Raw genomic sequence first — 17,291 nt, 5'->3', positions numbered from 1 at the left:
TTTGTTCAAATACATTTTCAAGGGAGTTTTTCATCTACAGTATAAAATACTATTTCATATTACAGAAATATTTAACTTTGAACATGCTGGTGTTGAATATGATCAAATCAACTGACTTTCAAGATAAGTGAACGTGCCTTCAAAATAAAGGCCTTAAGTACAAGGGAAAGTGAATATTTTATGTGAATACACTGTATGGGCAGGTTGGTAAAATCTATCCATCCATCCACCTACCTTTCAATCTATTCATCCACCTAAATTTATATTGCTCTATCCCCCTATCTTTCTATCTATCCATCCATCTATCTATAAAAATGTTGATGTCGCAGGAGCCTGAAAGTCTTATTTTGAAAAGGACAATCGGAAGTGATTTGTGAAACAATGATTAGCTTGACTCCCCGTGTGGAGAGAGACACGCCCATTCCCAGTGCACACCGCCCCGGCTGCAGGATCCTCTCCTCCTCTTCCTCCTCCTCCTCCTCAGCAGCAGAAGAAGCAGTGAGGTGGTTTAACAGCCTGGATGTCGGATCTCAGCTGCTCCACCGCAACAGGTACATGAACAGAATCCACGTGAATGCGCCTCGGATCCGAAGTAAATGCAGGTAAGGGTCACACGCTGCTCCATTAAAACCATCACCTTCACACAGCTCGGCAGTGGAGCGTAGCAGCACGAGCACTGGGGCTCCACTGGCCGCAGCTCAAGGTGTGATCAGTGTTTGACTGCCCATTCAAATCTGTGGACATCCTGAAGCTGCCTGAGTGAGATCCAGCCTCTTGTCTTCTAGTCAGGGGAAGAAAAACCAATAGAGACTGGGAAGAAAAGGGTTTTCAGGATATGTGTGTTTCTAATGACTAGTCTGACTTAGGTTAAAGAGACATTTATAAGTGACCAAATCGAGTAAGATGGGCCACTAATTTCCTCTGTGTTGTCAAGACAGCGTCAGGTGTCTTGAATGTGTGGTGAGGTCATCATTGGGAAGATGTTTCTTTGAGATCTAAAATATGGATTTAAAGCAGACGTGTGTATCAATGTTGTTTTTTTGCCTTAGAAAAATAATCCCAGCTGTTAAACAAGCAATCGGACTTTCAGCATATTCATATCTTCAGTTTCTAAATGTCTACTTGTGGTTGCCAAATGATGACATTGTCGTGTAATTTCTGGATTTCTCCCATATGGGTCAGATAAGTATAGATCGAACTCAGATTCTCCTTAAAATAGTTTGCAGTTGGACTGGGTGAATTAATATAAACAACAATAATCATCACAATAGGATTTTTCATCTGTACCAATATCACAGAATTTCTGTATATGTACTGTATGTTTATATCCTGCCTGTGCATTGTGGGAGCATAGTGAGGATTGGCCTAAATGTTCTAACCTCATATTTGTGATAAACATAAAATAACATGACTTTTATTGTGATCATTATTTACAAGTTTTTTGTATGTCCAAATACCCACTCGGGTTTAAAGCCATGTCTCTGTAAAGCATGGAAAACGTAACACAAGCATGAGCCCCTCCTGTTCGGAGCCTTATCAGGTGCAGTTGTTATCTCACTCCCTCCAGTTTTTGTGTGTTTGCTGTGGAAACGTTTTTTCCAGACGTCAGAGCAGTTTTATATTAACGTCTGGGACACCCGGTGTACCTGTTTATGTATGCTTGTGTTCATTCACTGCAGTATAGACTAATTATAGAGATTGCTTTGTGCGCGTGTGTGTGTGTGTGTGTGTGTGTGTGTGTGTGTGTGTGTGTGTGTGTGTGTGTGTGTGTGTGTGTGTGTGAGTGTGTGAGTGTGTGAGTGTGTGAGTGAGTGAGTGAGTGAGTGAGTGAGTGAGTGAGTGAGTGAGTGAGTGAGTGAGTGAGTGTTCTGCTGCTTTCAGTGAAAAACAGGAGGTTTTCTTTGCTGAAGTGGCAAAGTCCATTTAAACAGTAGTTCATATGGCACCTGGCCTGATCCCAGGGACTGTTGCGTAGCCACCTGCCAAGAAACAAAGAATTACATCACACACACACACACACAGAGAGAGACACACACACAGAGAGACACGAACATAAACAATCATCTTCATACTGGAAGTGTGAGCCAAAGGTCATCCAGGGTATATGTTTACGTGACAGTCACAGTTTCCAGGAGATGACAGTTTTATTTTTGGGGTCCAGAGTAAAGTTCTTGTGCTGAAGTGACACAGGTTAGAGACTCTGAGGTCGGACCTGGTGCTGAGTGTGCGTTTAGAAGATGGGGGAGGGGAGTATCATTGCTCGAGGTGACCCACATAAAAAGGATGGATATAAGAATAATTCTTTCAGGGGGAAGCGTCCTGATTTTCACCTGCAGCACAACACAGGAGTTTGTGTGTGTGTGTGTGTGTGTGTGTGTGTGTGTGTGTGTGTGTGTGTGTGTGTGTGTGTGTGTGTGTGTGTGTGTGTGTGTGTGTGTGTGTGTGTGTGTGTGTGTGTGTGTGTGTGTGTGTGTGTGTGTGTGTGTGTGTGTGTGCGTGTCCCTCTGTGCTGTTGTGAATGAGCAGGAAAATACAAGCGCACACACACAGGCTTCTTTCTTCCTCCTCGGGCTCAGCAAAGCTTCCTGGGCTGTGTCTGCTAGAACAGGGTGCCCCTCTGTGTGTGTGAGTGTGTGTGTATGTGACACACACTCACTCACACACACACAGGCCGACGCATTGATATGCACATCCGACTCGGTGCAGCACGGTGCACACAGGTGTCAATCAGCATGCAGGGCAGAGTCAAAGGTTCTTTGATTCACTTTCTGCCTCGGTGCTGTGGGTCAGCAGGCGGCTGGCCCGGATAGTGACTCACACTGTTCCTCCAATCAGAAACTTGAAAAGTGCAACGTGTAGCGTTTCTCCACATCAATACGCCGTCTATGTCGGGGGGGAAACTTCACTTTGGTGGCTGCCACTGCAACAGTGACATCACAAGAGATGGATGGGGGACAGATTTCAGCCTTATTGTTGTCCCCAGAAGATTTGCTATGTCAGTGCAATAGACTGATAGAGCCATTGAAAAGTATGCAAGTTCATGATCAGTGGTGGGTCTCTGATTTTTCTAAATCAGGGGCCACAAGTTACACAGAGAGGGGAAGATTATTTTTTCCGATGTCCATGCAGAATTCCTGATTCATTAAGGTTCTTCTTTTAATTCCCTCTTTACTGGAGCTCTTTAGCTCTGAGCAAAGCCACACATCATTGATAATGTATTGAAAATTAATCCTTGTAGGTTTGAGGGGTTCTCTCCTGAACCAAACTGAATCCTTCCACCAAGTTCCATGTTAATCTCTCCAGTAGTTTGAAACAAAAACACAACCTCCTGGGCACAGTTCATACCTCTGAATAACAAATACAATCAAATATACACACACCTCAAATTGGTTTCCTTTTAATCAGCCAACCAACAAATCAGATAAGCTCTACTCCGACTACTGCTCAGCGGTTGGATCAGGGCTGACTTCACTTGAAGGAGCATTGAGAGGTTGGGTGTGAGCTGTCCGCACTGTGGGATTGATTGCTTTTCCGATATCGCTCTGCAACATTACATCTGTCATATCGAGCCAGAGTGAGCTGCCAGCAAAATCAAATCGGAAACGCGTAACGACATTTAACGCTTGTGTCCCTTCGAGCTCTCCTGGGGCATTTTGAGAGCCATGAGGGTATTGAGCACCTGTAGATGTGGCGGTGGAGTCGGTGTTGTCGTCCTCTGTGACTTGTTGTGTTGCTCTTTATCCAGGATGTGTCCTGTTTGAACAACAAAGCCAATAGGAGATAATGTCTTGTGTTTGAGGCCGCACACACACCTCAGGGTGCAGTCGTGTTTGTTGTATGAGGGCGGATCATACCCAGTGTTTGCTTTCAGCAGCGCACATTCAGGAGATACAAATACTGTATGTTTAGCAGCAAAGCTCAGACATATTGTAAAGGAATGGTTCACTAAATATTCTGTCAACATCTGCCTTGCTTCGTGTGATCACTTTATTAGGAACATCATACTAATTCTGAGTAGTTCCTCCATTTGCTCTCAAAACAGCTTCAGGTCGGCTTGTTCACAAGATGTTGGAAACTTTCCTTTGAGATTCTGTTATAATGTCTAATGCTACAAATCTCAATTCTGTAAGATTCAGATCTGGTGACCACTGACATGAAACTAGAATAAGTAGCTACTGCTTTGTGACATGGAAGAAGCCATTAGGATACTGTGGTCATAAAGGGAGGAACATGGTCAGTGACAATGGAAACGATGATTGATCACTTACACCAGCACCATCAGCACCATCCTGGTCTGTTTACACAAGGCACTTTGGGTCACTGCTGGATTAATGCTGTGTTAACTGCTCAGACATGGTCTTTTTCTGTTGTAGCCATCCATTCTTGGTGTTGTTTCCTTTAGAGACACTTCTCTGCTCACCCCAGCTGTAAAGACTGGTTATCTGAGTTACTATAGCCCCCTGTGTCAGCTACAAGTCAGATCATCATTCCCTGACCTCTCTCATCAACAAGGTCATTCCATCGGCAGAACCGCTGCTCCACACTCTAGATGTGTTTTTCTATTTAATTCTTAGTGAACTCTAGATGCAAGTGTTGTGTGTGGAAAATCCTCAGACCACCTGTTCTGATCTGTATTCTGATATTTAGTGGAAAGCTAGAAAAATTAACTTGTTCCTCACATGTATCTGCATGATTTTTTCTGTTTGTACTGCCGTTCCATTATTGATACGTCCGCAAAGGAAGCTACGTTTTTACCCCTGTTTGTTTGCTGGTTTGTTTGTTTGTAAACTGAATTATATAAAAGCAACTCAACAGGTTTCTACAAAACTTGTTGGAAAGATGCAGTATAGGTCTTTTTCTCTAACATCGTGCAATCAGTTTTTCAAATATTTTCAAAAATTTTCCCAGGGCAATTATTCATGGTCCATGATGATAAAAATCAGGCACGTTAAGGCAACTGATATCTATGAGTGTGTGAAATTTGAAGCAGCTTGACTGAATGTCAGGGGACTGTTGAACCTTGATGGAGGTATGAGCAGCACTGACTGTTATTGACTCAACCCTCATTGGGTCATGGAAGTAACAGGACCACCCCTGTCCCTGTAATGCAACCCAGTTTGACACCAGCACAAATTACATCCTCTAAAATCAGCACAAAGTTGAATAGTTAAGCTGAGCCTCCGTCATGAAGCCAGGACTTAATGTAGCTCAGCTGTGTTATATTGCATTGCATTGTATTATTGTATTTCAGCTAGGTTGGCTGACAACCAGTCGTATAAAAGAAAATATTTTACAGCGATTTCATATTTTTAGGCAATTACTTGCCGTCACTGTCAGATTAAAAGTCACTCCGAGGTAATTTTTGCGTATAATGTGGAGCACTGCATGCTGGGATCCTTGGCAGACACTATTTTTATTTTGGTATTTGAGGGCACAATATAGTCGCTGCATCTCCACACTCACTCTGTGTCTCATTTCACAAGAATTCAGGATGGAAAGAGTTTTTAAAACCCAGTTTATGATGCAATGATTATAGAATCTGGATAAATACACAGTGAACCCTAACTTTAATGTGATTTACAAGATATAATTTGCGTCACAGCTTCCTTTCTTTGTGATGTCATGTGTATTTTCCAGTGATGGATTTATGGTTTGGGACGTGGAGGTGTCATCGTTCTTGCTTGGTTATGTGTGTTGTTTTTTTGCCCATGCTGTGTGTATGTGTGTGTGTGTGTGAGCTTGCGAATATATTTTTGTGCATGCACAGGCGTACGCCACAGTGAGTGGTCCATTGCTCTTAAGTAATTGGCAGCTTCTGCGTAAACAGGGAGTGATTTATACGACAGCCACCACAGCAGGAATTCATACGAGGAGAGTGAAGCCAGTGATGTTGCATTGTGTATCAGGTGCAGAACGGACGGGAGGGTTGATGGGAATCGGGTTTGAATCCCGTAAGAGGGGATGCGAGTTCCAATGAGGGATAAATAAGAAATACGGGAGCAGAAATAGAGGAGGATAGAGTGGAGAGTGAGATGAAAAAATGAAGGAGTGATTTGGTGAAAGCAGAGTATTGATTTCTAAGACAAACAGAGCTGAGAATATACTAGCTGGTTATCTATAGATATAGAAGGATGAATAGTTAGTTAGTTAGTTAGTTAGTTAGTTAGTTAGTTAGTGAGCCTATTGCGTGAAAAGTCCCTCTGTAGAGAAGGACACGATATTGCCAGAGCAATTGAGGTTAAAATGATTCACAAATAACAGCACAGCAAAGGAAGAAGATTATTGGAAACAGAAATCAAGAGGACATGAAATTACATCTGTCCTCTTCTCTTTCTGGGACAATGACAATGATCCATAAGAGGAATCTCATCAGCTCCCTGCAGCTCACAGTGTCTGCAGACTGCACTCAGCACATGCATTTTTCATTTTGTCAGTGTTATCCAATGAGTGTATGCAATGCAGATACATATGGGAATTTACAGTGTATAATAAAATGCTGATTTATACCTTTTCTAGTGCGATTTATCAAACATATGTATGGCACTAAAAAGTGAACGAGAACAAAAATATTCGAGACCAATGTGTTATATATACATTGTATTACAAATGTTTATACTCCTTATAAGTTCCATAGATATTTATAATCCTATTTACATAAATATTTGTATGTTTAGTAAGACTAAAATATCTACATTCCTTCTCAGACAAATATTTATATCACAACACAAGAAATATTTATAGTCCTGCCATGACAAATAATAGTTTTTCTGATAAAAGGATGTTGTTATTTGTAATAAGACAAATATTTCTATGAATAACAACACATTTTTATATCATTGAACACAACAAACAACTTTATTCCAACTTAGACAAATATTCATAATCCTATAAATATATATTTATATCCATGTCCAACATTTTTATATTCCTAATAAATATATATTCTAAGTAAGATGGAGGCTTTATTCATCCTTAGAATGATTTGACAAATATTTATAATGCTAACAAGACTGATATATATATTCACATTGATACTAATATCACAGGACAACATATATCACTAATAATAAAATGCATGTTTCTAATTAAGACAAATGATTATGTTCCCATAAATAAGACAAATATTTATCTTTCTAAAAAAAGATGAGGCCAAATTCCATTGTGCTTGTATATAAACCCAAATGTCAAAGTGTATAATTAAAGAGACACTAAGATTAGAGAAGATTTTTGGCTGGAGCAGCCGTCTGTGATCTGAGATCAGATTGGGATGAAAGCTGCCTTCCTCCCTGACCACCGTCATTTCTCCTCCACTGCCCGTCCTCCTCTTGCCTGCATCTGTCCGTCTGCATTGTCTGTAGCTCTGCTCTTCTCCTCACCCTCTCCTCTCTCTCTTTCTCTTCCACCCCCCCTCTCCTCTTTTTTTATTTCCACCTCCTCTGTCCCTCCCTCACTCTTTCTTGTCAGCCCTCAGCGTGTTCGCCTTCCCCTTGCATTGTTAACAGAGAGATGAGATTTATTTTTTATCTTTCCTTGCTCTCGCGCGTATTTCAATCTTTTCTGTTCCCATTTTTCCTCTCACACACATGCATGCCGGCGACAAACACACACACACACAAACTCTGCACAATTACGCTCACATCTTTCTCTCTCTTTCTCTGCAGATGTCTGAGAGCTCGCCAGCTGAGTAGAGGACTTCCCTCTCTGCCCGTGCTCTCCACCTGCCGCCATGAATGGTAAGAACACTTTATTCTGCCTGTGTGTTCTTGATGCGTTTGTCCGTTTGAGGCAAATACGCTTCGCCAAATACGGGGAGGGGGTGCTCAGGCTGAAAATGAACTTGAATGAAATTGATGGATGAGAGGAATGAAATGCAGAAACGGTCAGAGCTGACCAATAAGCAGCAAGTGAGTGCATTTGCTTCATTCTGATCAAAGCTACCCACAGCTTCAAAGGTGGCACAGGCAAAGACAGGACCTGAGAACCCTGAGATTGTGGTAATGGGATATTGATCTGGCCCTGAAATGAAACATTGGACTTTAACCGAACCCATATCCGATCTCACGACACTGTTGCTGTACGTTCAAACTATTCGGTTTGTGCTTTGTGTTGGAGACTGCGTCTGTTTTGTCCTTGGCGTGGACAGGGTTGGTCAACAGTGTGTGTGTGTGTTTTCAATAATCCTCTTGTCTCAGGCGTTAGATCGCAGAACGGCCGCGGCAGTTCCCTAAGGGATTCTGCGAGAAGCGCCTCGGAGAAAGTTTGTGTTTGTGTTTTTGTTTGTGTGTGCATCTTGTCCACATGACTAATTCCAGCAGTTAAACAAAACCATCAAACCCCACAACTATAATGGTCTGCTTCAATACTGTCCACTGGGCAGACACTGGAGAATGCAATTCAGAAACTCAGTATGTCATTACTTTCTCCGTGGAAATGTAAAGTATGGGAGGAGGAGGTCGTTGAGTTACTGCACTTTCGTTTTAACACAATGAATCTGCAATGAGGCAGCTGTAAAGTCATTAGTCTGGTGGATAGTATGCAACACTCCAGGAGAGGGAGAGGTGTGTGTGTATGTGTGTGTGTCTGATTGTAAAATGCTGCAGTGTACAGAGACTGTTGATTCAATGGACCTATCTGAACCATAACCTTGTCCTCCCCAGGTGAAGTGTTTGATATGTAAATAGTCATGAAAGCTGAGAGGTAGTTCCCCCCCCCCCCGAGACGTGCGCTTGCAGTCTGGAGGGTTTGACTCAATCATCTCCTGTGGACTGTGTGGCACCTAGACAACAGCAGCACACAGGCTGACAAAGGGAGCCGAAGCCACACCAGGCTGTTTGTGTCGCAGCTGCTGAGGAGCTGAAGTGTGGTACAGTCGTTTTAAATCCGGTGCAGGAGACGTTGTTTGTTGATGGACTGTACGTTGAACTGTATTGTGTCAATACTGTCACATGCTCTGGTGTATTTGCTGAGGGTCTGTGTTCTAGGTTGCTTTGCAGGATGTTGTTTATACGTTTTCCTCTTAGTACTACGGTTCAAGTAGTAGCCATGACAGCATGTGGATACGCGTGGATTGGATAAAGGGATATCTGTTGACTTTGATGTTTGTATTTTGCCATACAAGCCGTTACATATATTAGGATTTCCAGTGGTAGCCTGCAGGGTGGAAATTGTGCATTGAAAACTGTGGGGGTAAAATGCCAGACGGTTGCTCAAAGTTTGCAAAAGACAGCAGAGGCTACGTTACAGGGATAGCCAATAGTCTACAGGAGGAGGAGTTAGCTTAGCCTCACATAAAGACTGGAAACAGGGGAAGCAGCTAGCTTGGCTCTGCCCACTGACCTACAGTAGTGCCTGCAGGTTGTCTGGTACCTTCTGTTCTCAACAACCACATTGTGACCAGAAGTTCCTGGAACATTTAATCCTAAAAATGTAATTTAGAGGAACTAAAAGGTTTTCATCTACCGAGGTCTGAAGACAAGGATGAATAAGACAAATTGGCCTGCTGACATATGAACAACCTACAACCCTACAACACCAACAGTAAACTTGCTGCTGTAGATCGTAAAAGAGACGAGAGCTATTAACGAAGCGTATTCAAAGCAGCGGAAAAGCCAGACTCAAAGTGGTGTTTACGAGCTATTGCAGAGATTCACCAGCTCAGACAAAATGCTTGAACTCTTGACCAATGAGGCTTCCTTAGTGTTACAAGTACTTCCTCTAAAGTTCTTGTATATTTGTGAAGCACTACTCCACCAAGCAGGGACTTTTTGGTGGGTTAAAACAATGTATATGGAACTTAATTGAGTTCCTGCAAAAGCTCCTTGTTCCAGGGGAAAGTTGTTGCGTAGAAACGCAGCCAACATTAGCTTGGGAAGTCACTTGTTGCAATTTTCATTTGTGGACGCAGGATAGCCGCTTCCCTCTGCTTTCAGTCTTTATGGATTCCACCATACAAACACAAGAGAGTTATCGACCTTTTCCTCTAACTCTTGGCAAGAAAATTCTGTAATGTCCACAAGACTTCAGCTCAAAAAACCCTCCGGTCTTACATGTGCATCATAATTGGCGTTGAGCTTTTGTTGGCATCATTTTAACCGGCCTCCCGTTGATTTGCCATATGTTCCCATCACTATCATCAAGCCACAGAACACCATGGATTCTGCCATTGCCTTGTAAGAAGCTTTGCATTGTCACACTTATCTCAGAGCATCCAGCCCTCGCTTATACACACGCCGATTCTGAAACAACCGACAGGCTTATGGTGCATGCGGCCACATGTCCCATAGGCACTGTGCTAAATATCTCACTTACAATAGCTTCTAAATGGGGTCTGTCAAAGCCAAAGAGACAATTTGAAGAATACTCACATCCCCGTGTGAGATTAATTACTTTCTCCTGTTTAACGGCTGCGTTTTGCTGACACTGCAAGAAGTAGGTCGGGTGCCGTGAGCTGCTAATATTGGCTTTTTTCAGGGAAAAGGCCTCGACGTGAGCAGGTGTTGCTCCGGTGGTTCAGGTTTGTTAGATATTGAAACCAGCTCAAGGCAATCGGCAGTGTTTGCTAACAAACAGATATTCATGAGTGAAGCCAGCAGGTTATGTATCCCCTCATCCTCTCCTCTTTTTTTTTGCTACAGTCTGTGCTGTTACCGAAGCTAAACAGTCCATTTCGTCATTCCTCAGAGGTGTGTGTGTGTCTGTGTGTGTGTGGGTGTGCGTGCGTGTGTGTCTGTGTGTGTGTTATACATGTGTGTGCGGTTAACAAGAGCCAGTGGGTTGTTTGGGTTAGTGTTGGGGAGGAAGTGCCATCATGGGCAGGGTGGTATTTCCTGAAGCGGGTGAATAAATTACAGCATGGATACCAGGTCTCAGACACACACCCATGACATTCGTAAGTATTGGATTTTTCTTCAGTAATAATATTTCACCCTAACTCATGTTTCTGTCTTTCTATGTGAACACACCTAGCAGAAATCAGAAAGAAGGGAATCATGTTTTTTATAGGAATTTGAGTCTGAGTTGTTATTAATGGCTAAACTGTAGAACACTGTACGGTTCTCAAAGAGTGAATATTGTAACATCGTAATAAAAATCAATCAAATATTTGTGTGTATATAATAATAAAGAATATACAGAAGCCACATAACATCTGTTGAGTTGTTCCCATTAAAGAGCTGGCCCAGTTTTTGATATGACGTGAAAACCTTTCCATAGTGAGAATTATGTTTGCAGTCATCTTTTCCTTCTTTTAATTCCTTTCCTTGACATTTAATATAGATGGATAGACACATGTATGTAGAATGAATAATACGCACTGCTTTGATAATTTCATCTTCAGTATGTTCTGTTAAAATCTTTCCCTGAAGTCACAGATCAGTTTCAAGCTTCAAACCGATGGTGGGCTTATAATGATAGAACTTAAATAACACACTCCACACTCGCCGTCGGGGGGGAAAGTCTGTGTAAACATTTAGTTTGACGGCGGTGCTACGGTTCCTATGGCGACAACCAGTGGCACCGGGGAGGCCCGTCTGTCGAGCAGAGAACAACGAGGCGGCTGAAGTGAGCTGCACGAAACTCTCTGGATGTGGTTTACAGTCGATGATCTAGTCCGACATTCGACTGCTCTAGTGTGACTTCATCCGTTGTGTATCACTTTCCTCCGCTGCCTGCGCCCATTATCTGTCTCTGTCTCCTTATCTTTGCCTTAGTCATTCAACTGCTGCCATATGGACTGATCCATCTGTGCTGAGTGTCCACACAATCAATTATCTGCTACAACTGGCTGTGAGGTTCAGTTTAAGCAGTGAAAGATGAGGCTTTGAGTTTGCCCTTGATTGTGATATGATATGATTTGATTCATTTCATGTGTTCTGTCATGATTAATTGATTATCAGCTCCCCCTTCTATTTGAGACGTCTCATGAAACCGAGTAAGAACTGAGCCTCACTCACCCCCCCCCCCCCCCCCCCCACAGCACATTGGACTTCATATTTAATTCATGGCCAACCCTGAACTTACCTTGAGATATGCAAGATGCATGCGTGGTGCAAGAACAGCTGACTGCGCACTTTTATACATTAATCATTGTCGGGAGCTGGTAAAGAGGGGTTTCATCTGCGGGGCAGATCTTATTTGGGATGGAAATTATGCAGACTTTTTGGAGGGTGGGTTAAAAAACAAACGACTGTGCTGAATTTGGTGTCAGCATTTCTGCTTTGGGGACTTGAAATGTGGAGCTGGATTTCTGTGCGTTTTGGGGGTGAAGCTCCGCTAACACATGATGGTTTTAACTTGTTGAGCCTTCTCCGTTTATATTAAATGTTTTCTTGAAAATAATAATATATAATAATGACGCCAGTAGCATCAAGTGTGGAATTATGTGTGTGGTGTGTGTGCATTTGTGAGTTTGTATCTTTGTTATGGCTTTTTATTGGTTCAAGCTCTTCCTTATTCATGCACAATTGGTTGATTGATCGGTTGTTTGATCATTTGACTAGTTGGTCCACCTCTCTGATCTATGTCCCAAGTGGCTACCCATAAGTTACTGACATTATATATCCAGTGAGAAGTCAAGCTTCTGTTGGTCATTGGAGGAAATATAGGTTTCAGGCACTTGGGGAGTCTACGTCCAATTTTATATACAGTCTTTTGCGAATATCTATTTATGGTGTCTTTTGTTTATGGTGATGTGGTTCTTAGTCTAGCGCCACCATGAGCTTGTGTTTTCAGGTGTGAGATTTGGTCCAGATGTTATTAAAAATATTTGAGATGCTCTGCGTGTGAATTTAAAACATTTCAAAATTCTGCCTGTCCAGGTGCAGCCAGTTCGTGGGCCATTACTCCGGAGGAGAGGTGCAAACACGACAAACAGTTTGATACCCTCAGCCCCGTGCTCGGCTATGTCTCAGGTAAGCTGTGGTCATAACAACCAGACTAAGTGCTTGTTTATCAGTAACATCTTGAATTGTCGTCAGTAAGCTACCTGTATCAAATGTCTGTCTCTGTAAATCCTGGTGATGTTTGTTTTTTTGGTCCATCTGCAGGAGAACAAGCGAGGAAGTTCTTCCTCCAGTCTGGCCTGCCCCCGTCTGTCCTGGCTGAGATCTGGTCAGTATCAACTAATGACTAAAGGCTCATCTGTGCTGCCTTAGCCAATGAAATGATACATCTGTCAAACGATGTAACCATCACTGCCCACGTACTTCCATTTGTACCTTTACATTGGCATTGTTGTCAAGTAATACGTCCACTAGAGGGCAGCACAGAGTCTAGACTTTCTGACAACAAACAACATTTCGACGTTAATTTCTTAACAATTCTTTAAATCTCTCCTCAAAAAGGTCCGCCATTGTATAATTTCCTCGTCAATTTCAATGGTTGTCTCGCGCGTGAACAACTAGCTACACTGCCCCCCCATGGTTTCCAGTGGTACTTCTCTTTTTAGTCTGTATCCGTAAGCTCTCAGGAGAAACAAATAGGGAAGAAATGAACGCAGAGTATGGAGAGAAGGCTCCATCCGTTTTTGTATATACATCTAATTTCGAGCATAAAAGAGTAAAAACTTTATGCTAACTTTAATTTAGATATATTGTGTAATCAAGACCACGTTGTTCGCTGGGTCCAATCTTTGTTTTTGTTCAGAGTTAGTTTAGCCTGCTCTCAACTTCCTACTGAGCGCCCACTTCCTTTGCAGCCTGCCCCACCTAGTAAACTGTGTGTGTGTGTGTGTGTGTGTGTGTGTGTGTGTGAGCAAGGGGTGTGTGTGTGTGTGTGTGTGTGTGAGAGAGAGAGCAAGGGGTGTGTGTGTGTGTGTGTGTGTGTGTGTGAAATTAGAACACACAGTGTGGATGTTTTGGTATTTTTTGTGAATAGCACTACTGGAATTCAGTCCCAGCAGAGCTTTGTCCCTTGTGCAACTCCTCGTTTCTATTTTCACAAAAACAAAAGAAATGACCAGGAATGTACGATTTGCTATAAACGGATCATGTTTGTACCGCTCGCCCTTTCCCCCCTCCTGTAGGAACCTTGCCGACATGGAGGGTGACGGGAAGATGGACAGACTCGAGTTCTCCATCGCTATGAAGCTCATCAAACTCAAGCTTCAGGGCCGGAATATGCCCTCTGTCCTGCCAATCATCACGATGCAGCCTCCAGGCTCCAATTCGGTCCCAACTGCCCCGTCATCAGCACGTTTTGGTAAAAATTTTCATTTTATAACTGCAGTACAAAAATATAACTTTTTCACTCTTTCCCTGTGATATGTATTTTAAAGTAGACACGTTCAATAATGCAAGTAACCCATTTTTAAATCTAACTTTCATCTCAGTCTCTTTAACTCATTCACCTGTGTGTTTCCTCCTTCTAGGAATGGGTTCTATGCCAAATCTGTCTGTTGGTCTGTCCTCCATGTCGACTATGTCCACCATGCCCATCCTAACACACATCCCGGGTAACCCCCCCATGACCTCTGTGCAACCCCTGGTGCCGATGTCAAGGCCTTTTTCCCTCATCACCTCCCTGGGAAGCGCCGGACCCCCCAACATCAATGTCAGCCTCCTCACCCCGCCACTCGTTCCCAACAATACAGGTTGGTTCTGCAGCAGAACCATTCTAAAGAGATGCATATTGAGGACTGGATTATCACCAGTTCATTCAATTTAGACTCTGGGTCAAGACGCTGACGTAGCTAATGCTCCCTCACATATGATCCAAGAGAGAATATGAAATGTAGTTTCTGATATGATACTTGATTCAAATGGTTTTAAATAGAACCACGAAGTGGAAAGATTTCAAATTAAGTTTGAATGGTTTTGCCAATTTTGCAATCACTAATTTAAACCTTCCCATACACTAGATAACAACTCAGGAAGAACTTACTGAATGATCGTACAGATGGATTTACATGTATCTTCTGCAACCCAGTGCTTGAGTGTGATATTTAGCGTGTCAGGGTAAGTTATTCAGGTCCTGAGCTTCTGTGGTGAAGCAGTGTAGTGGGGATTACATATCCAGCATGAAAAGGCTGCAGCTTATCTATCTACTCCCTGAGGTCTTATGCACTGCAGAGAATGGACATATCAGTATATCCATATATATATATGGATATATATATATATATATATATCCAGTTACTGTACCTATGTAATGTATATACAATGTAAACATGGGATAATTTAGTCATTCTTTTCCTTTGGATTTCTACTTCAACCCACTCATGTCTTCATTTCTAACCCCTCCACCTCTCCCATGGATGTTCCCTTTAATCTCCCTTTTACTGTTTGGCTGTGAAATAAACAATCTAATTAGACAGAGTGTGAAATTCCTATTTAAGTTGGTGTTTCCTCTCTATTGTCATCTCCCATTTTCTCTGCTTACAAGAAGTTATACAGTTCTCAGTCCTCATTAGTGCCATGTTGCAGAAAACCAGGATCCGCTTTGTTTTTAGCCAGATGTCAATAACCTTGCTGCTGGAGTTCTGTGTGCTGCGACTGTAAAGTGTGAGAGATAAGATTAGATATACGTTCAAGGGCAACTGCAGTATTTCAGAGATGGATTGCATAAGAAAACCATACAAACACACTCTATGTATTTATATTCATGCAAAAAAAACTCACTCATTTTCTCACATTACCTTGAATATGTCATATTTAGATTTTAACTATTAACTCACAACTATTTTTCAGGGCTCCCTCTCTCCGGCTTCTCTTCGCCCATGGCGTTCTCTCCAACCTCTGGCATGTCAAAAGCAAACTCTCTCCTGGACCTTGGATCCAGCAGGTCAGACCCAGTTGGTACTAGATTTCACGCTGTGAAAAACTATGTGTATTATGACAAACTGTGTAAACGCTGCTGTAAGATGCTTAGGCTTATGTTATACTGAAACTACTGTCACATTTCAGGATTATTCAGCCGTTTGCAAAAACCACATTTCCTCGGTCAGCACATCAGGGTCTGGTTGAAATATAAATTTAGACTCCAAAGTATGTCAAAGTTAGTGTTTTTTTAAAGATGTACCATTTATTATGCTGTTTAGTGCCGTTTAGTGCTTCTAAAGACGCAGAGTTTTGACGGGGAAGGACTCGGAATGTGAACACAGGCAGATGAAATACTAGATAAAGGAGGAAACAGGAAGGACTTTTTCAAATCAGATGTTCTGGTCGGCTACAGGAGGAAGTCGACTTGTTTAAAGTCCCAAGCATTAGAGGAGAACAAATGGCAGCCTTATAGGAAGAAGTCACTATTGGGTGGTTTCCATCTGATATTATTATTATTATTATTGTTATTATTTATTAGCTATACGAATCAGTGAGTTCATAACTTTTGTCCATTATTTTATCTCAACAAGTCTTAAACAGAATACCCTGAAAGTACATGTACAGGTATTCATGGTCCCCAGAGAATGAACCCTATAATGAAATTCCATTCAATAAATCAATATGATTCTGGAGTATCTTAAATTTTCATCTATGACTATCCGGTAAAAATGTTATTTTACTTTATGACTCAAACTTCTAAGCCAACTGGAATGGCACTCATTAGAGCACATGCCTCTGCCAAGGTCCAAGAGTTCCTAATAAACAATTTTTAATTCACTACATCTTGATTTGAGTTTGAATTGGTACCAAATCGTACACATTTATAGATTTCAGTCTTTTAAATATGCCAGATTTTTCTCATCAAAATCCAGGATATATACTTCAGTTGTCGAAGTGGAAAAATACACTGTCTTTGGAAACGAGTCAAACGTGTTCCGGTTCTTTCTTGGTGTTTATGTAGTTTTTGTGTAATCCTGCTTACAAACAATCAGCGGAGAGCAGCAATAACCTGACACCAGGGGATTTTAAGACATTAATGCTAACAATGACAAACGTTGTGGCTGCTCATATCTTGGAGGGAAATGGACATATGAGATAATTCATCTTTGCTCGTCTCTGTGTATTTCATCTCTCGCTGAAATTGTTACACAGTGGTGGGATGTTGCGAGGATACAAAGGAGCCGTTTGGGGCAGTTTCACCGACTCAGTAGAGAAATACACACAATGTAGTATCTAATATCCTCGATGCTCCTAATTGTGTTTTGTGTGGTTTGGGAAAAGTGTAAGAGTAGTGTCTGGTTTCATTGTTGTGAATGGCCCAGTGGTTCATACAAAAAGTCCTGACCTCAGGTGTAGGTGGTGCAGGCCTCAATACCAGAGAGTCAAGTAAATACAGGTTGATCCACAGCTCCCAGTTCACTTTAACCTTCCACTTCCAACCATAAAACCCTCCGATGTAATGTTGTTGTCTATTTT

The 17,291-nt window shown here is 42.1% G+C and overlaps 1 protein-coding gene across 4 annotated transcripts in view; it reads left to right on the top strand.

The window, feature by feature from the left end:
* The first annotated feature begins 432 nt into the window (after positions 1 to 432).
* The window catches only part of itsn2a (intersectin 2a), a 36,237-nt gene continuing 19,378 nt past the window's right edge, over positions 433 to 17,291 (top strand). For 3 of the 4 annotated variants that reach the window (XM_053445085.1, XM_053445081.1, XM_053445083.1), the window contains exons 1-7: positions 439 to 602; positions 7,662 to 7,733; positions 12,816 to 12,908; positions 13,044 to 13,107; positions 14,021 to 14,196; positions 14,366 to 14,587; positions 15,684 to 15,777. In XM_053445085.1, coding sequence (XP_053301060.1) covers positions 7,727 to 7,733; positions 12,816 to 12,908; positions 13,044 to 13,107; positions 14,021 to 14,196; positions 14,366 to 14,587; positions 15,684 to 15,777 — 656 coding nt within the window. In that variant the 5' untranslated portion in view covers positions 439 to 602; positions 7,662 to 7,726. Of the gene's footprint in view, positions 603 to 7,661; positions 7,734 to 12,815; positions 12,909 to 13,043; positions 13,108 to 14,020; positions 14,197 to 14,365; positions 14,588 to 15,683; positions 15,778 to 17,291 lie in introns of all 4 variants that reach the window. The other variant, XM_053445082.1, reaches the window with a different exon arrangement.

This window comes from Pleuronectes platessa, chromosome 17 (genome assembly GCF_947347685.1).
Source record: "Pleuronectes platessa chromosome 17, fPlePla1.1, whole genome shotgun sequence".
NCBI classification, from domain to species: Eukaryota; Metazoa; Chordata; class Actinopteri; order Pleuronectiformes; family Pleuronectidae; genus Pleuronectes; species Pleuronectes platessa.
The sequence above is the reverse complement of the archived record's forward strand: the minus strand, read 5'-3'. Positions and strand labels throughout refer to the sequence as shown.